Source organism: Agelaius phoeniceus, chromosome 3 (genome assembly GCF_051311805.1).
Source record: "Agelaius phoeniceus isolate bAgePho1 chromosome 3, bAgePho1.hap1, whole genome shotgun sequence".
NCBI lineage: Eukaryota > Metazoa > Chordata > Aves > Passeriformes > Icteridae > Agelaius > Agelaius phoeniceus.
In genome coordinates, this window is record NC_135267.1 from 1,663,145 (window position 1) to 1,681,671 (window position 18,527).

The following is an 18,527-nucleotide window of genomic DNA, read 5'->3' on the forward strand; positions in this document are numbered from 1 at the left end:
CATGTTTTTCCCTTTTTTTCCCAATATTTTTTCCATATTTTCCCAATTTTTTCCTAATTTTTCTCCCCGAATTTTCCCTTTTTTCCCATTTTTTCCCCAATGTTTCCCCAATGTTTCCCCAGTTTTTTCCCATTTTTTCCCATTTTTTCCCTATTTTTTCCCCATATTTTCCCCATGTTTTTCCCCCATAGTTTTCCTATTTTCCCCAAAGTTTTTCCCATTTTTCCCAATCTTTTCCCATTTTTCTCCCCATATTTTTCCTCATATTTTTCCCTTTTTTTTCCAATTTTTTCCCAATGTTTCCCCAATTTTTTTCCCATTTTTTCCCAATTTTTTCCCATATTTTCCTGTATTTTCCCCATATTTCCCCATGTTTTTCCCCATATTTTTCCCCAATTTTTTTCCTTTTTTTCCCCAATTTTTCCCCAATTTTCCCCAAATTTTTTCCCATTATTTCTCCAATTTTTCCCCTTTTTTTCTCCAAATTTTTCCCATTTTTTCCCCAATGTTTTCCCAATCTTTCCCGTATTTTCCCCATGTTTTTCCCTTTTCTTCCCCATTTTTTCCCTGTATTTTTCCCATTTGTTCCCATATTTTCCCGTATTTTCCCCGTATTTTCCCCGTGTTTTTCCCCAATTTTTTCTCATCTTTCCCCAATTTTTTCCCATTTTTTCCCAGTATTTTTCCTAATTTTCCCCCATGTTTTTCCCAATATTTCCCATATTTTTCCCAATTTTTTCCCATATTTTCTCTGTATTTTCCCCATGTTTTTCCCTTTTTTTCCCAATATTTTTCCCATTTTTTCCCCAATTTTTTCCCATTTTTCTCCCTGAATTTTCCCTTTTTTTCCATTTTTTCCCCAATGTTTCCCCAATTTTTTCCCGTTTTTTTTCCCAATTTTTTCCCATATTTTCCCCATATTTTTCCTGGTTTTTTCCCCATTTTTCCGCCCAATTTTTCCCTATTTTTTCCCCAGTTTTTTCCCGGGTTTTTTTCCCATATTTTCCCCCATATTTTTCCCGTTTTTTTCCCCAATGTTTCCCCAATTTTTCCCCACTTTTTCCCTTTTCTTCCCCATTTTTTCCCTGTATTTTTCCCATTTTTTCCATATTTTCCCGTATTTTCCCCATGTTTTTCCCCATTTTTCCCCAATTTTTTCTCATTTTTCCCCAATTTTTTCCCATTTTTTCCCACTATTTTTCCTAATCTTCCCCCATGTTTTTCCCAATATTTCCCATATTTTTCCCAATTTTTTCCCATATTTTCCTGTATTTTCCCCATGTTTTTCCCTTTTTTTCCCAATATTTTTCCATTTTTTCCCCAATTTTTTCCCATGTTTCTCCCCGAATTTTCCCTTTTTTTCCATTTTTTCGCCAATGTTTCCCCAATTTTTTCCCGGTTTTTTCCCAATTTTTTCCCATATTTTCCCCATATTTTTCCCAGTTTTTTTCCCATATTTTCCCCAATTTTCCCCCAATTTTTCCCCAATTTTCCCCCGTATTTTTCCCATTTTTCCCCCCGTATTTTTCCCATTTTTTCCCCCGTATTTTTCCCATTTTGTCCCCCATTTTTTCCCCAATGTTTCCCCATTTTTTCCCCAATGTTGCCCCATTTTTTTCCATTTTTCCCCAATTTTTTCCCATTTCCCCCCCCCAATTTTTTCCCATTTTTTCCCCATTTTCCCCAATTTTTTCCCATTTTTTCCCCATATTTTCCCCAATTTTTTCCCATTTTTTCCCCGTATTTTCCCCAATTTTTTCCCTTTTTTTCCTCATATTTTTCCCATATTTTTCCCATTTTTTTCCCCAATTTTTCCCCATTTTTTCCCCGTATTTTCCCCCATTTTTCCCCCGTATTTTTCCCATTTTTCCCCCGTATTTTTCCCATTTTTTTCCCCCGTATTTTTCCCATTTTGTCCCCCATTTTTTCCCCAATGTTGCCCCATTTTTTCCCCAATTTTTTCCCATTTTTTCCCCGGTTTTTTTCCCATATTTTCCCCAATTTTCCCCCAATTTTCCCCCCGTATTTTTCCCATTTTTCCCCCCGTATTTTTCCCATTTTTTCCCCCGTATTTTTCCCATTTTCTCCCCCATTTTTTCCCCAATGTTGCCCCATTTTTTCCCATTTTTCCCCAATTTTTTCCCATTTCTCCCCCCCAATTTTTTCCCATTTTTTCCCCATTTTTCCCCAATTTTTTCTCATTTTCGCCCCAATTTTTCCCCATTTTTTCCCCAATTTTTTCCCTGTATTTTCCCATTTTTTTCTCCATTTTCCCCCAATTTTTCCCCATATTTTTCCCATTTTTTTCCCATTTCCCCCCCCAATTTTTCCCCATTTTTCCCCAATTTTTTTCCATTTTTTCCCCAATTTTTTCCCATTTTTCCCCAATGTTTCCCCAAGTTTTTTTCCCCTTTTTTCCCCAATTTTTCCCATTTTCCTGTATTTTCCCCATGTTTTTCCCCATTTTCCCCCAATTTTTTCTCATTTTTCCCCAATTTTTTCCCATTTTTTCCCCGTATTTTTCCCCATATTTTTCCCGTTTTTCCCCAATGTTTTCCCAATTTTTCCCGTATTTTCCCCATTTTTTTCCCGATTTTTTTCTCATTTTCCCCCCAATTTTTCCCCATTTTTTCCCCAGTTTTTTTCCCGTATTTTCCCCCAATTTTCCCCCAATTTTCCCCCAATTTTTCCCCAATTTTCCCCCGTATTTTCCCATTTTTCCCCCGTATTTTTCCCATTTTTCCCCCGTATTTTTCCCATTTTGTCCCCCATTTTTCCCCCAATGTTTCCCCATTTTTTCCCCAATGTTGCCCCATTTTTTCCCATTTTTCCCCAATTTTTTCCCATTTCTCCCCCCCAATTTTTTCCCATTTTTTCCCCATTTTTCCCCAATTTTTTCTCATTTTCGCCCCAATTTTTCCCCATTTTTTCCCCAATTTTTCCCCCAATTTTTTCCCATTTTTCTCCCCGAATTTTCCCTTTTTTTCCATTTTTTCCCCAATGTTTCCCCAATTTTTCCCCAATGTTTTCCCAATGTTTCCCCAATTTTTTCCCATTTTTTCCCAATTTTTCCCTATTTTTTCCCATATTTTCCCCATATTTTCCCCATGTTTTTCCCCATATTTTTCCTATTTTCCCCAAAGTTTTTCCCATTTTTCCCAATCTTTTCCCATTTTTCTCCCCATATTTTTCCTCGTATTTTTCCCTTTTTTTTTCCAATGTTTTCCCAATGTTTCCCCAATTTTTTTTCCCATATTTTCCCCAATTTTTTCCCATATTTTCCTGTATTTTCCCCATATTTTCCCCATGTTTTTCCCCATATTTTTCCTATTTTTCCCCAATTTTTTTCCTTTTTTTCCCCAATGTTTTCCCAATGTTTCCCCAATTTTTTCCCATTATTTCTCCAATTTTTCCCCATTTTTCCCCCCAATTTTTTCCCCATTTTTCCCCAGTTTTTCCCGGGTTTTTTCCCATATTTTCCCCCAATTTTTCCCCCATTTTTCCCCATTTTTCCCCGTTTTTTTCCCCAATGTTTCCCCAATTTTTTCCCACTTTTTCCCTTTTCTTCCCCTTTTTTTCCCTGTATTTTTCCCATTTTTCCCATATTTTCCCGTATTTTCCCCATGTTTTTCCCCATTTTTCCCCAATTTTTTCTCATCTTTCCCCAATTTTTTCCCATTTTTTCCCAGTATTTTTCCTAATTTTTCCTAATTTTCCCCCATGTTTTTCCCAATATTTCCCATATTTTTTCCCAATTTTTTCCCATATTTTCTCTGTATTTTCCCTATGTTTTTCCCTTTTTTTCCCAATATTTTTCCCATTTTTTCCCCAATTTTTTTCCCATTTTTCTCCCTGAATTTTCCCTTTTTTTCCATTTTTTCGCCAATGTTTCCCCAATTTTTTCCCGGTTTTTTCTCAATTTTTTTCCCATATTTTTCCCGGTTTTTTTCCCATATTTTCCCCAATTTTCCCCCAATTTTTCCCCAATTTTCCCCCGTATTTTCCCATTTTTTCCCCCATATTTTTCCCATTTTTTCCCCCGTATTTTTCCCATTTTTCCCCCGTATTTTTCCCATTTTGTCCCCCATTTTTTTCCCCAATGTTTCCCCATTTTTTCCCCAATGTTGCCCCATTTTTTCCCATTTTTCCCCAATTTTTCCCATTTCTCCCCCCAATTTTTTCCCATTTTTTCCCCATTTTTCCCCAATTTTTTCTCATTTTCGCCCCCAAATTTTCCCCATTTTTTCCCCAATTTTTTCCCCATTTTTTCCCACATTTTCCCAATTTTTTCCCATTTTTCTCCCCGAATTTTCCCTTTTTTTCCATTTTTTCCCCAATGTTTCCCCAATTTTTCCCCAATGTTTCCCCAATTTTTCCCCAATTTTTTTCCCATATTTTCCCAATTTTTTCCCATATTTTCCTGTATTTTCCCCATATTTTCCCCATGTTTTTCCCCATATTTTTCCTATTTTTCCCCAATTTTTTCCCTTTTTTCCCCAAATTTTTTCCCATTTTTCCCAATTTTTTCCCATTTTTCCCCATTTTTTCCCCGTATTTTTCCCAATTTTTCCCATATTTTCCTGTATTTTCCCCATGTTTTTTCCCGTTTTTTCCCCAATTTTTCCCATTTTTTTGCCAATATTTCCCCAATTTTTTCCCATATTTTCCCCATTTTTTCCCCATATTTTTCCCGTTTTTCCCCCATATTTTCCCCCATATTTTCCCCCAATTTTTCCCCAATTTTCCCCCAATTTTTTCTCATTTTCGCCCCAATTTTCCCCATTTTTTCCCATATTTTCCCCCGTATTTTTCCCATTTTTCCCCCGTATTTTTCCCATTTTCTCCCCCATTTTTTTCCCCAATGTTGCCCCATTTTTTCCCATTTTTCCCCAATTTTTTCCCATTCCCCCCCCCCAATTTTTTCCCATTTTTTCCCCATTTTTCCCCAATTTTTTCTCATTTTCGCCCCAATTTTTCCCCATTTTTTCCCCAATTTTTTCCCCGTATTTTCCCCCATTTTTTCCCCATTTTTCCCCAATTTTTTCCCATATTTTTCCCATTTCCCCCCATTTTTTCCCAGTATTTTTCCCAATTTTTCCCATATTTTCCTGTATTTTCCCCATGTTTTTTTCCCGGTTTTTCCCCAATTTTTTCCCATTTCTTCACCAATATTTCCCCAATTTTTTCCCGTTTTTTTCCCAATTTTTTCCCATATTTTCCCCGTATTTTCCCCATGTTTTTCCCCATATTTTTCCCATTTTTTCCAATTTTTTCCCTTTTTTCCCCAATTTTTTCCCATATTTTTCCCATTTTTCCCCATTTTTTCCCAGTATTTTTCCCAATTTTTCCCATATTTTCCTGTATTTTCCCCATGTTTTTTCCCGGTTTTTCCCCAATTTTTTCCCATTTTTTCGCCAATATTTCCCCAATTTTTTCCCATATTTTCCCCATTTTTCCCCAATTTTTTCCCATTTTTTCCCTGTATTTTCCCCCATTTTTCCCCAATTTTTTCCCATTTTTCCCCATATTTTTCCCCAATTTTTTCCCATTTTTTCCCCATATTTTCCCCAATTTTTTCCCATTTTTTCCCCGTATTTTCCCCCATTTTCCCCCCATTTTTCCCCAATTTTTTCCCATTTTTTCCCCATATTTTCCCCATTTTTCCCCCATTTTTCCCCCATTTTTCCCCCATTTTTCCCCCATTTTTCCCCAATTTTTTCCCATTTTTTCCCCATATTTTCCCCATATTTTCCCCATATTTTCCCCAATTTTTCCCCAATTTTTCCCCATTTTTTCCCCCATTTTTCCCAATTTTTTTCCCCATTTTTCCCCCATTTTTCCCCCGTTTTTTCCCCCATTTCTCCTCACCCAGGTCTCCATGCCTTTGCTCAGGCCGGGTTTCAGCACCGGATCCTCCCCGGCCGTCACCATCAGCGCCGGGATCGGGATCTGCCCCGGGAACCAGCGGCAATTGGGGATCCAGGGGGGGAAAAATGGGAATTGGGGGATCCCAGGAGGATTTGGGGGGATCCAGGGGGGATCTGGGGGATCCTGAGGGGATTTGGGGGATCCCAGAGGGGGAAAATGGGATTTGGGGGATCCTGAGGGGATTTGGGGGGATCCTGAGGGGACTTGGGGGATCCCGAGGGGATTTGGGGGATCCCGAGGGGATTTGGGGGATCCTGAGGGGGAAAATGGGAACTGGGGGATCCTGACAGGATCCAGGGAGGATTTGGGGGATCCCGTGGGGACTTGGGGGATCCAGAGGGGAAAAATGGGAATTGGGGGATCCCGGGGGAATCTGGGGGATCCTGAGGGGATTTGGGGATCCCAGAGGGGAAAAATGGGATTTGGGGGATCCTGAGGGGATTTGGGGGATCCTGAGGGGGAAAATGGGAACTGGGGGATCCTGAGGGGATTTGGGGGATCCAGGGAAGACTTGAGGGATCCTGAGGGGGGAAAATGGGATTTGGGGGATCCTGAGGGGATTTGGGGGATCCTGAGGGGACTTGGGGGATCCAGGGGGGATTTCGGGGATCCCGGGAGGATTTCGGGGATCCTGAGGGGATTTGGGGGGTCTGGAGGGGATTTGGGGGATCCTGAGAGGATCCAGGGAAGATTTGAGGGATCCTGAGGGTATTTGGGGGATCCCAGAGGGAAAAATGGGAATTGGGGGATCCTGGGAGGATCTGGGGGATCCTGAGGGGATTTGGGGGATCCCAGAGGGGATTTGGGGGATCCTGAGGGGGAAAATGGGATTTGGGTGATCCAGGGGGGAGTTGGGGGATCCCAGAGGGGATTCGGGGGATCCTGAGGGGATTTGGGGGATCCAGAGGGGAGCTGGGGTATCCAGAGGGGGAAAAATGGGAATTGGGGGATCCTGAGGGGATTTGGGGGATCCTGAGGGGATTTGGGGGATCCCAGGAGGATTTGGGGGATCCTGAGGGGATTTGGGGGATCCCGAGAGGGGGAAAATGTGATTTGGGGGATCCTGACAGGATCCAGGGAAGATTTTTGGGATCCCGAGGGGATCTGGGGGATCCTGAGGGGATTTGGGGGATCCCGAGAGGGGGAAAATGTGATTTGGGGGATCCTGACAGGATCCAGGGAAGATTTTTGGGATCCCGAGGGGATCTGGGGGATCCTGAGGGGATTTGGGGGATCCCAGAGGGGAAAAAATGGGATTTGGGGGGATCCAGAGGGGAGCTGGGGTATCCAGAGGGGAAAATGGGATTTGGGGGATCCCGGGAGGATCTGGGGGATCCTGAGGGGAGTTGGGGGATCCCGGAGGGGATTTGGGGGATCCTGAGGGGGAAAATGGGAATTGGGGGATCCAGGGTGGCTTTGGGGAATCCCAGAGGGGAAAAAATGAGATTTGGGGGATCCTGAGGGGAGCTGGGGGATCCTGAGGGGGAAAATGAGATTTGGGGAATCCTGGGAGGATTTGGGGGATCCTGAGGAGGAAAAATGGGATTTGGGGGATCCTGAGGGGATCTGGGGGATCCAGGGAAGACTTGAGGGATCCTGAGAGGGGAAAATGGGATTTGGGGGATCCAGGGGGGATTTGGTGGATCCTGAGGGGATTTGGGGGATCCAGGGGGAATTTTGGGGATCCCAGAGGGGATTTGGGGAGGTCCTGACAGGATCCAGGGAAGATTTGAGGGATCCTGAGGGGATTTGGGGGATCCTGAGAGGGGAAAATGTGATTTGGGGGATCCTGACAGGACCCAGGGAAGATTTGGGGGATCCAGGGGGGATTTGGGGGATCCTGGGAGGATTTGAGGGATCAAGAGGAGGAAAAATGGGATTTGGGGGATCCTGGGGGGATTGGGGGGATCCAGGGAAGATTTGGGGGATCCCGAAGGGATTTGGGGGATCCTGAGGGGATTTGGGGGATCCTGAAAGAATCCAGGGAAGATTTGAGGGATCCTGAGGGGTAAAATGGGATTTGGGGGATCCAGAAAGGATTTGGGGGATCCCAGAGGGGAAAAAATGGGATTTGGGGGATCCTGAGGGGATCCAGGGAAGATTTGAGGAATCCTGAGGGGATCTGGGGGATCCTGAGGGGATTTGGGGGATCCATAGGGGGAAAATGGGATTTGGGGAATCCCGGGAGGATTTGGGGGATCCAGAGGGAATCTGGGGGATCCCAGAGGGGAAAAATGGGATTTGGGTGATCCAGGGAGGATTTGGGGGATCCTGAGGGGGAAAATGGGAACTGGGGGATCCTGACAGGATCCAGGGAAGATTTGGGGGATCCTGAGGGGATCTGGGGGATCCTGGGAGGATTTGGGGGATCTGGAGGGAATTTGGGGGGGTCCTGACAGGATCCAGGGAAGATTTGGGGGATCCTGGGAGGATTTGAGGGATCAAGAGGAGGAAAAATGGGATTTGGGGGGTCCTGGGGGGATTGGGGGGATCCAGGGGGGATTTGGGTGATCCCAGGAGGATTTGGGGGATCCTGAAAGAATCCAGGGAAGATTTGAGGGATCCTGAGGGGGGGAAATGGGATTTGGGGGATCCTGAGGGGATTTGGGGGATCCTGACAGGATCCAGGGAAGATTTCGGGGATCCCAGAGGGGAAAAATGGGATTTGGGGGATCCAGGGAGGATTTGGGGGATCCTGAGGGGATTCGGGGGATCCCGGGAGGATTTCGGGGATCCTGGGAGGAGTTGGGGGATCCTGAGGGGATTCGGGGGATCCTGAGGGGGAAAATGGGATTTGGGTGATCCAGGGAAGATTTGGGGGATCCTGAGGGGGAAAAATGGAATTTGGGGGATCCTTGAGGGGGAAAATGGGATTTGGGGGATCCTGAGAGGATCCAGGGAAGATTTGGGGGATCCTGAGGGGATTCGGGGGATCCAGGGGGGATTTCAGGGATCCTGAGGGGATTTGGGGGGATCCTGAGGGGTAAAATGGGATTTGGGGGATCCAGGGTGGCTTTGGGGGATCCCAGAGGGGAAAAAATGGGATTTGGGTGATCCTGAGGGGATCCAGGGAAGATTTGAGGAATCCTGAGGGGATTTGGGGGATCCTGAGGGGATTTGGGGGATCCCAGAGGGGAAAATGGGATTTGGGGGATCCTGGGAGGATCTGGGGGATCCTGAGGGGAGTTGGGGGATCCAGAGGGGATTTGGGGGATCCTGGGAAGACTTGAGGGATCCTGAGGGGGGAAAATGGGATTTGGGGGATCCTGAGGGGATTCGGGGGATCCCGGGAGGATTCGGAGGATCGTGGGAGGATTTGGGGGATCCTGAGGGGATTTGGGGGATCCTGAAAGAATCCAGGGAAGATTTGAGGGATCCTGAGGGGATTTGGGGGATCCAGGGGGGAGTTGGGAGATCCCAGAGGGGATTTGGGGGATCCCATAGGGGAAAAATGGGATTTGGGGGATCCCAGGAGGATTTGGGGGGATCCAGGGGGGATTTGGGGGATCCTGAGGGGGGACAATGGGATTTGGGGGATCCAGAGGGAATCTGGGGGATCCCAGAGGGGAAAAAATGGGATTTGGGGGATCCAGGGAGGATTTGGGGGATCCTGACAGGATCCAGAGAAGATTTGGAGGATCCCGAAGGGATTTGGGGGATCCTGAAAGAATCCAGGGAAGATTTGAGGGATCCTGAGGGGGGAAATGGGATTTGGGGGATCCCAGGAGGATTTGGGGGATCCTGAGGGGATCTGGGGGATCCCAGGAGGATTTGGGGGGATCCAGGGGGGATTTGGGGGATCCCAGAGGGGAAAAAATGGGAATTGGGGGATCCCGAGGGGATTTGGGGGATCCTTGAGAGGGAAAATGGGATTTGGGGTATCCTGACAGGATCCAGGGAAGATTTGGGGGATCCTGAGGGGATTTGGGGGATCCAGGGGGAATTTTGGGGATCCTGAGGGGGAAAATGGAATTTGGGGGATCCTGAGGGGATTTGAGGGATCAAGAGGAGGAAAAATGTGATTTGGGGGATCCTGAGGGGATTGGGGGGATCCAGGGGGGATTTGGGGGATCCCGAAGGGATTTGGGGGATCCTGAAAGAATCCAGGGAAGAACTGGGGGATCCTGAGGGGGGAAAATGGGATTTGGGGGATCCCGGGAGGATCTGGGGGATCCTGAGGGGAGTTGGGAGATCTGGAGGGGATTTGGGGGATCCTGACAGGATCCAGGGAAGATTTGGGGGATCCTGAGGGGATTTGGGGGATCCTGAGGGGATTTGGGGGATCCCAGAGGGGGAAAATGGGAATTGGGGGATCCTGGGGGGATTTGGGGGATCCTGAGGGGAGTTGGGAGATCTGGAGGGGATTTGGGGGATCCAGGGAAGACTTGAGGGATCCTGAGGGGGGAAAATGGGATTTGGGGGATCCAGGGGAGATTTGGGGGATCCTGAGGGGATTTGGGGGATCCTGAGAGGATCCAGGGGGGATTTGGGGGATCCTGAGGGGGAAAATGGGATTTGGGGGATCCTGACAGGACCCAGGGAAGATTTTGGGGATCCCAGAGGGGAAAAATGGGAATTGGGGGATCCCAGAGGGGAAAAATGGGATTTGGGGGATCCCAGGAGGATTTGGGGGATCCTGAGGGGATCTGGGGTATCCCAGAGGGGATTTGGGGGGATCCTGAGGGGGAAAATGGGATTTGGGGGATCCTGACAGGATCCAGGGAAGATTTGGGGGATCCTGAGGGGATTTGGGGGATCCAGGGAAGACTTGAGGGATCCTGAGGGGGGAAAATGGGATTTGGGGGATCCTGAGGGGATTCGGGGGATCCCGAGGGGATTTGGGGGATCCAGGGGGGATTTCAGGGATCCTGAGGGGATTTGGGGGATCCTGAGGGGGAAAATGGGAACTGGGGGATCCCGGGGGGATTTGGGGGATCCCAGAGGGGAAAAAATGGGATTTGGGTGATCCAGGGAGGATTTGGGGGATCCTGAGGGGGAAAAATGGGATTTGGGGGATCCAGAGGGGATTTGGGGGATCCAGGGGGGAGTTGGGAGATCTGGAGGGGATTTGGGGGGATCCTGAGGGGGGAAATGGGATTTGGGGGATCCTGAGAGGATCCGGGGAGGATTTGGGGGATCCTGAGGGGGAAAATGGGATTTGGGGGATCCTGAGGGAATCTGGGGGATCCCAGAGGGGAAAAAAATGGAATTTGGGGGATCCTTGAGGGGGAAAATGGGATTTGGGGGATCCTGAGGGGATTTGGGGGATCCTGGGAGGATTTGGGGGATCTGGAGGGAATTTGGGGGGGTCCTGACAGGATCCAGGGAAGATTTGGGGGATCCTGAGCAGGAAAATGGGATTTGGGGGATCCCGGGAGGATCTGGAGGATCCTGAGGGGATCTGGGGGATCCTGAGAGGGGAAAAATGGGATCGGAGGGATCCAGGGGAGATCCAGGGGAGGTTTGGGAGATTTGGGGGATCCCGAGGGGATCTGGGGGGATCCTGAGGGGGAAAAATGGGAACTGGGGGATCCTGACAGGATCCAGGGAAGATTTGAGGAATCCTGAGGGGATTTGGGGGATCCTGAGCAGTAAAATGGGATTTGGGAGATCCAGAGGGAATCTGGGGGATCCCAGAGGGGAAAAATGGAATTTGGGGGATCCTGAGGGGATTTGGGGGATCCTGAGGGGGAAAATGGGAACTGGGGGATCCCAGAGGGGATCTGGGGGGTCCTGAGGGGATTGGGGGGATCCAGGGGGGATTTGGGGGATCCCGAAGGGATTTGGGGGATCCTGAGAGGATCCAGGGAAGATTTGAGGGATCCTGAGGGGGGAAAATGGGAATTGGGGGATCCAGAAAGGATTTGGGGGATCCCAGAGGGGATTTGGGGGATCCAGGGAAGACTTGAGGGATCCTGAGGGGGGAAAATTGGATTTGGGGGATCCCAGAGGGGGAAAAATGGGATTTGGGGGATCCAGGGGGGATTTGGGGATCCCAGAGGGGATTTGGGGGATCCTGAGCGGATCCAGGGAAGATTTGGGGGATCCTGAGGGGGAAAATGGGATTCAGGGGATCCCAGGAGGATTTGGGGGATCCCGAGGGGATTTGGGGGATCCCGGGAGGATTTGGGGGTTCCTGAGGGGATTTGGGGGATCCTGAGGGGGAAAATGGGAACTGGGGGATCCTGACAGGATCCAGGGGGGATTTGGGGGATCCTGAGGGGATTTGGGGGATCCTGAGGGAATCTGGGGGATCCCAGAGGGGAAAAAATGGGATTTGGGGGATCCAGGGAGGATTTGGGGGGATCCTGAGGGGGAAAATGGGATTTGGGGGGTCCTGACAGGATCCAGGGAAGATTTGGGGGATCCTGAGGGGATTTGGGGGATCCAGGGGGGATTTCGGGGATCCCAGAGGGGATTTGGGGATCCCAGAGGGGAAAAAATGGGAATTGGGGGATCCTGACAGGATTCAGGGAAGATTTGGGGGATCCTGAGGGGATTTGGGGGATCCAGGGGGGAGTTGGGAGATCTGGAGGGGATCTGGGGGGTCCTGACAGGATCCAGGGAAGATTTGAGGAATCCTGAGAGGGAGAAATGGGATTTGGGGGATCCCGGGTGGCTTGGGGGGATCCCAGAGGGGAAAAAATGAGATTTGGGGGATCCTGAGGGGAGCTGGGGGATCCCAGAGGGGAAAAAAATGGGAACTGGGGGATCCCGGGGGGATTTGGGGGATCCTGAGGGGATTTGGGGGATCCAGAGGGGATTCGGGGGATCCAGGGAAGACTTGAGGGATCCTGAGGGGGGAAAATGGGAATTGGGGGATCCTGAGAGGATCCAGGGAAGATTTGGGGGATCCTGAGGGGGAAAATGGGATTTGGGGGATCCTGAGGGAATCTGGGGGATCCCAGAGGGGAAAAAAATGGAATTTGGGGGATCCTTGAGGAGGAAAATGGGATTCGGGGGATCCTGAGGGGATTTGGGGGATCCTGGGAGGATTTGGGGGATCTGGAGGGAATTTGGGGGGGTCCTGACAGGATCCAGGGAAGATTTGGGGGATCCTGAGCAGGAAAATGGGATTTGGGGGATCCCGGGGGGAGTTGGGGGATCCTGACAGGATCCAGGGAAGATTTGGGGGATCCTGAGAGGGGAAAATGGGATTGGGGGGATCCTGAGAGGATCTGGAGGATCCTGAGGGGATCTGGGGGATCCAGAGGGGAAAAAATGGGATTTGGGGGGATCCAGGGGAGATCCAGGGGAGGTTTGGGAGATTTGGGGGATCCCGAGGGGATCTGGGGGGATCATGCCAGGATCCGGGGAGCATTCGGGGGACCCCGAGGGGATCCTGAGGAAATCTGGGGATCCAGACAGGATTCAAAGGGAGAAAATGGGATTGGGGGGGGGATCCTGAGGGGAGTTGGGGGATCCAGAGGGGATCTGGGAGATCCTGACTGGATCCAGGGAATCCCAAGGGATTTGGGGGATCCCAGAGGTGGAAAATGGGATCGGGGGGGGATCCTGAAGGAGCAGGATCGGGGTCAGGATCAGGACTGGGATCAGTTTGGGGATGGGGATCGGGTCAGGATCAGGGTCAGGATCATTTGGGGATGGGGATGGGTTCAGGATCGTGTTCAGGGATCATTTTTGGGATCGGGTTCACCCCTCACCATCCGGCCCCCGGCGCTCAGGGCCCAGCTCAGGGATCGGGGCCGGGATCAGGATTGGGATCAGGATTGGGGATGGGGATGGGGGTCAGGATCAGGATTGGGATCATTTTGGGATCATTTTTGGGACGGGGATTGGGTTCATTCCGCACCGTCCGGCCCCTGGCGCTCAGGGATCAGGGCCAGGATTAGGGCCAGGATCAGGATTGGGATCAGTTTGGGGATGGGGATCGGGTTCAGGATCGTGTTCAGGGATCATTTTGGGACAGGGATGGGCTCAGGATCAGGTTCAGGGATCATTTTTGGGATCGGGCTCACTCTGCACTGTCCTGCCCCTGGCACTCAGGGATCAGGGCTGGGATCAGGATTGGGATCATTTGGGGATGGGGATGGGTTCAGGATCAGGTTCAGGGATCATTTTGGGACAGGGATCGGGGCCAGGATCAGGATCGGGATCAGGATTGGGGATGGGGATGGGTTCGGGATCGGGTTCAGGGATCATTTTTGGGATGGGGATCACCCCTCACCATCCAGCCCCTGGTGCTCAGGGCCCAGCTCAGGGATCAGGGCTGGGATCAGGATTGGGATCATTTGGGGATGGGAATTGGGGTCAGGATCGTGTTCAGGGATCATTTTGGGATGGGGATCGGGGCCAGGATCAGGATTGGGATCAGGATTGGGATCAGGACTGGGGATGGGGATGGGTTCAGGATCAGGTCCAGGGATCATTTTTGGGATCGGGTTCATTCCGCACCGTCCTGGCCCTGGCACTCAGGGCCCAGCTCAGGGATCAGGATTGGGATCAGTTTGGGATGGGGATCGGGGTCAGGATCGTGTTCAGGGATCATTTTTGGGACAGGGATTGGGTTCATTCTGCATCGTCCAGCCCCTGGTGCTCAGGGATCAGGATTGGGATCAGGATTGGGGTCAGGATTGGGGTGTGGATGGGGTCAGGATCGTGTTCAGGGATCAGCTCAGGGATCAGCATTGGGATCAGTTTGGGACAGGGATCAGTTTGGGATCGTGTTCAGGGATCATTTTGGGACAGGGATCGGTTCAGGATCATGTTCAGGGATCATTTTTGGGATCGGGCTCACTCTGCACTGTCCTGCCCCTGGCACTCAAGGATCAGGGCCGGGATCAGGATTGGGATCATTTGGGGATGGGAATTGGGGTTCGGGATCAGGGTCAGGGATCATTTTTGGGATCGGGTTCACTCTGCACTGTCTGGCCCCTCACGCTCAGGGATCAGGGCCAGGATCAGGATTGGGGATGGGGATGGGTTCGGGATCGTGTTCAGGGATCATTTTTGGGATGTGGATCGGGTTCTCCCCTCACCGTGCGGCCCCTGGCGCTCAGGGCCCAGCTCAGGGATCAGGATTGGGATCAGTTTGGGACAGGGATCAGTTCAGGGATCATTTTTGGGCTGGGGCTCTCCCCTCACCGTGCGTGCCCCGGCGCTCAGGGCCCAGCTCAGGGATCAGGATTGGGATCATTTTGGGATCACTTTGGGCACAGGGATCAGTTTGGGATCATTTTTGGGACCGGGCTCTCCCCTCACCGTGCGTGCCCCGGCGCTCAGGGCCCAGCTCAGGGATCAGGGCTGAGATCAGGATTGGGGTCAGGATTGGGATGTGGATGGGTTCAGGATCGGGTTCAGGGATCATTTTTGGGGACAGGGATGGGTTCAGGGCTCATTTTTGGGATGTGGATCAGTTCAGGATCGTGTTCAGGGCTCATTTTTTGGATGGGGTTCACTCTGCACTGTCCTGGCCCTGGCACTCGGGGATCAGGGCCAGGATCAGGATTGGGATGGGGATTGGGATCATTTTTGGGATGTGGATCAGTTCGGGATCGGTTCAGGGATCATTTTTGGGATCGGGTTCTCCCCTCACCGTGCGGCCCCTGGCGCTCAGGGATCAGCTCAGGGATCAGGATTGGGATCAGGGCTGGGATCATTTTGGGACAGGGATCAGTTCAGGGATCATTTTGGGGACAGGGATCAGTTCAGGATCAGTTCAGGGATCATTTTTGGGATGGGGATGGGTTCAGGATCGTGTTCAGGGCTCATTTTTTGGATGGGGTTCACTCTGCACTGTCCTGGCCCTGGCACTCGGGGATCAGGGCCAGGATCAGGATTGGGATGGGGATTGGGATCATTTTTGGGATGTGGATCAGTTCAGGATCAGGTTCAGGGATCATTTTGGGACAGGGATGGGTTTGGGATCATGTTCAGGGATCAATTTTGGGATCGGGTTCTCCCCTCACCGTGCAGCCCCCGGCGCTCAGGGCCCAGCTCAGGGATCAGGGCTGGGATCATTTTGGGATCAGGGCCGAGATCAGGATTGGGATCCGTTTGGGGATGGGGATTGGGTTCAGGATCAGGTTCAGGGATCATTTTTGGGACGGGGATGGGGCTCACTCCACACTGTGCAGCCCCTGGCACTCAGGGCCCAGCTCAGGGCCCAGCTCAGGGATCAGGATTGGGATCATTTTTGGGACAGGGATCAGTTTGGGATCATTTTTAGGATGTGTATGGGGCTCTCCCCTCACCGTGCGTCCCCTGGCGCTCAGAGCCCAGCTCAGGGATCAGGATTGGGATCAGGGCTGGGATCATTTTGGGACAGGGATCGGTTCAGGGATCATTTTGGGGCAGGGATCAGTTCAGGGCTCATTTTTGGGACAGGGATTGGTTCAGGATCAGGTTCAGGGATCATTTTTAGGACGTGTATGGGGCTCTCCCCTCACCGTGCGTCCCCTGGCGCTCAGGGCCCAGCTCAGGGATCAGGATTGGGATCATTTTGGGATCATTTTTGGGACAGGGATCAGTTCAGGATCGGGTTCAGGGATCAGTTTGGGAACAGGGATCAGTTTGGGATCATTTTTGGGCTGGGGCTCTCCCCTCACCGTGCGTCCCCTGGCGCTCAGGGCCCAGCTCCAGTTCTCCCTCACGTTCCGGTACCAGTTCAGGGCCCCCCTGGGAACGCCCGCAATGAGCCCGGGATGGGGATCCAGGGCAGGGATCCGGGGCAGGGATCCCAGGGCTGATCCCAGGGGTGGATCCCAGGGTAGGGATCCCAGGGGTGGATCCCAGGGAAGGGATCCCAGGGGCGGATCCCGGGGCGGATCCCAGGTTTCCCACCTGAAGCCGGCCTTGCGGAACTGCCGCGTGTAATGCTCCAGCACGGCCGGGGGCAGCAGGCCGCTCTCGGGGGGATCCTCGGGGAGCCCCGCCAGGAGCCCCCCTGCAAACACAGGGATCCACCAGATCCCAAGGGATCCACACAGGGCCCTCGGGATCCCACTGGGATCCCCAAGGGTTCCCCCGTTCCCAGGGGATTCCCCAAGGGTTCCCCCGTTCCCAGGGGATTCCCCAAATCTCAGAGGATCCCCCCCACCAGATCCCAAAGGATCCCCCCCAGATTCCCAGGAATTCCCCAAATCCACAAGGATCCCTCACATTCCCAGAGGATTCCCCCATTCCCAGAGGAAACCCCTAATCCCAGGGGATCCCCCATTCCTGGAATCCCCTAAATCCCACAGGATCCGCCATTCCCAGAGTCCCCCATTCCCACAGGATCCCCCATTCTCAGGGGATCCCCAACCCCAGAATCCCCTAAATCCCCAGGATCCCCCAATCCCAGAATCCCCCATTCCCAGGGGATTCCCCAATTCCTGGGGGATCCCCCATTCCCAGAATCCCACAGAATTCTCCCAAATCCCAGGGGATCCCTCATTCCCAGAATTCTCCCAAATCCCAGGGGACACCACACACACACACACACCCCCCCCCCCATTCCCAAGGGATCTCCCAAATCCCAGAATCTCCCCCCAAATCCTGGGGGATCCCCCATTCCTGGAATCCCTCAAATCCCACAGGATCCCCCCAAATCCCAGAGGATCCCTCAAATCCCACAGGTTCCCCCATTCCCAGAGGATTCCCCCATTCTCAGGAACCCCCTAATCCCAGAATCCCCCATTTCCAGAGGAAACCCCAAATCCCATGGGATCCCCCATTCTCAGAGGATTCCCCCATTCCCAGGAATCCCCCAAATCCCACAGGATCCCCCATTCCCACAGGATCCCCAATCCCAGGGGATCCCCCATTCCTGGAATCCCCTAAATCCCACAGGATCCCCCATTCCCAGGATCCCCCATTTCCAGAGGAAACCCCTAATCCCAGGGGATCCCCTATTCCCACGGGATCCCCCATTCCCACAGGATCCCCCAAATCCCACGGGATCCCCCAAATCCCATGGGATCCCCAATCCCAGAATCCCAGAATCCCACAGGATCCCCCATTCCCAGGGGATCCCCCCCGATCCCAGGGGATCCCCCATTCTCAGGAACCCCCTAATCCCAGAATCCCCCATTTCCAGAGGATCCCCAATCCCAGAATCCCCCAAATCCCACAGGATCCCCCCCATTCCCAGGGGATCCCCCCAAAATCCCAGGGGATCCCCCGATCCCAGGGATCCCCTTAATCCCACAGAATTCTCAAATCTCAGGGGATTCCCCATTCCCACAGGATCCCCTAAATCCCACAGGATCCCACGTTCCCACGGGATCCCCTATTCCCAGGGGATTCCCCATTCCCAGAATCCCCCATTCCCAGAGGGGATTCCCCAATCCCAGAATCCCCCAAACCCCACAGGATCCCCCCCATTCCCATGGGATCCCCCCCGATCCCAGGGGATCCCCAATCCCAGGGATCCCAGGGATCCCCGTGTTCCCGACCTCTCTCCCGGACGCGCCGCAGGTCGAGCTTCACTGGGAGCCGATCCTGCGGGATCGGGGATCAAACCCCAAGGGATTGGGGGACGCCGGGGCACGGAGCCCAGAAACCCCAGGAGTTCCAGGGGATCCCGGCTCGGGATCGTGTTCAGGGATCATTTGGGGATGGGGATGGGTTTGGGATCGGGTCCCGGAGCGAGGGAT

General features: G+C 51.4%; 1 protein-coding gene across 3 annotated transcripts in view; it reads right to left on the reverse strand.

Moving 5' to 3' along the window:
* The window catches only part of EPHX2 (epoxide hydrolase 2), a 70,325-nt gene that overhangs the window by 8,953 nt on the left and 42,845 nt on the right, over window positions 1-18,527 (reverse strand). For 2 of the 3 annotated variants that reach the window (XM_077176450.1, XM_077176449.1), the window contains 4 exons: window positions 18,327-18,372; window positions 16,732-16,834; window positions 16,497-16,566; window positions 5,869-5,949 (listed from right to left, as the gene is read on the reverse strand). In XM_077176450.1, the coding sequence (XP_077032565.1) occupies window positions 5,869-5,949; window positions 16,497-16,566; window positions 16,732-16,834; window positions 18,327-18,372 (300 nt within the window). Of the gene's footprint in view, window positions 1-5,868; window positions 5,950-16,496; window positions 16,567-16,731; window positions 16,835-18,326; window positions 18,373-18,527 lie in introns of those variants that run through there. The other variant, XR_013181711.1, reaches the window with a different exon arrangement.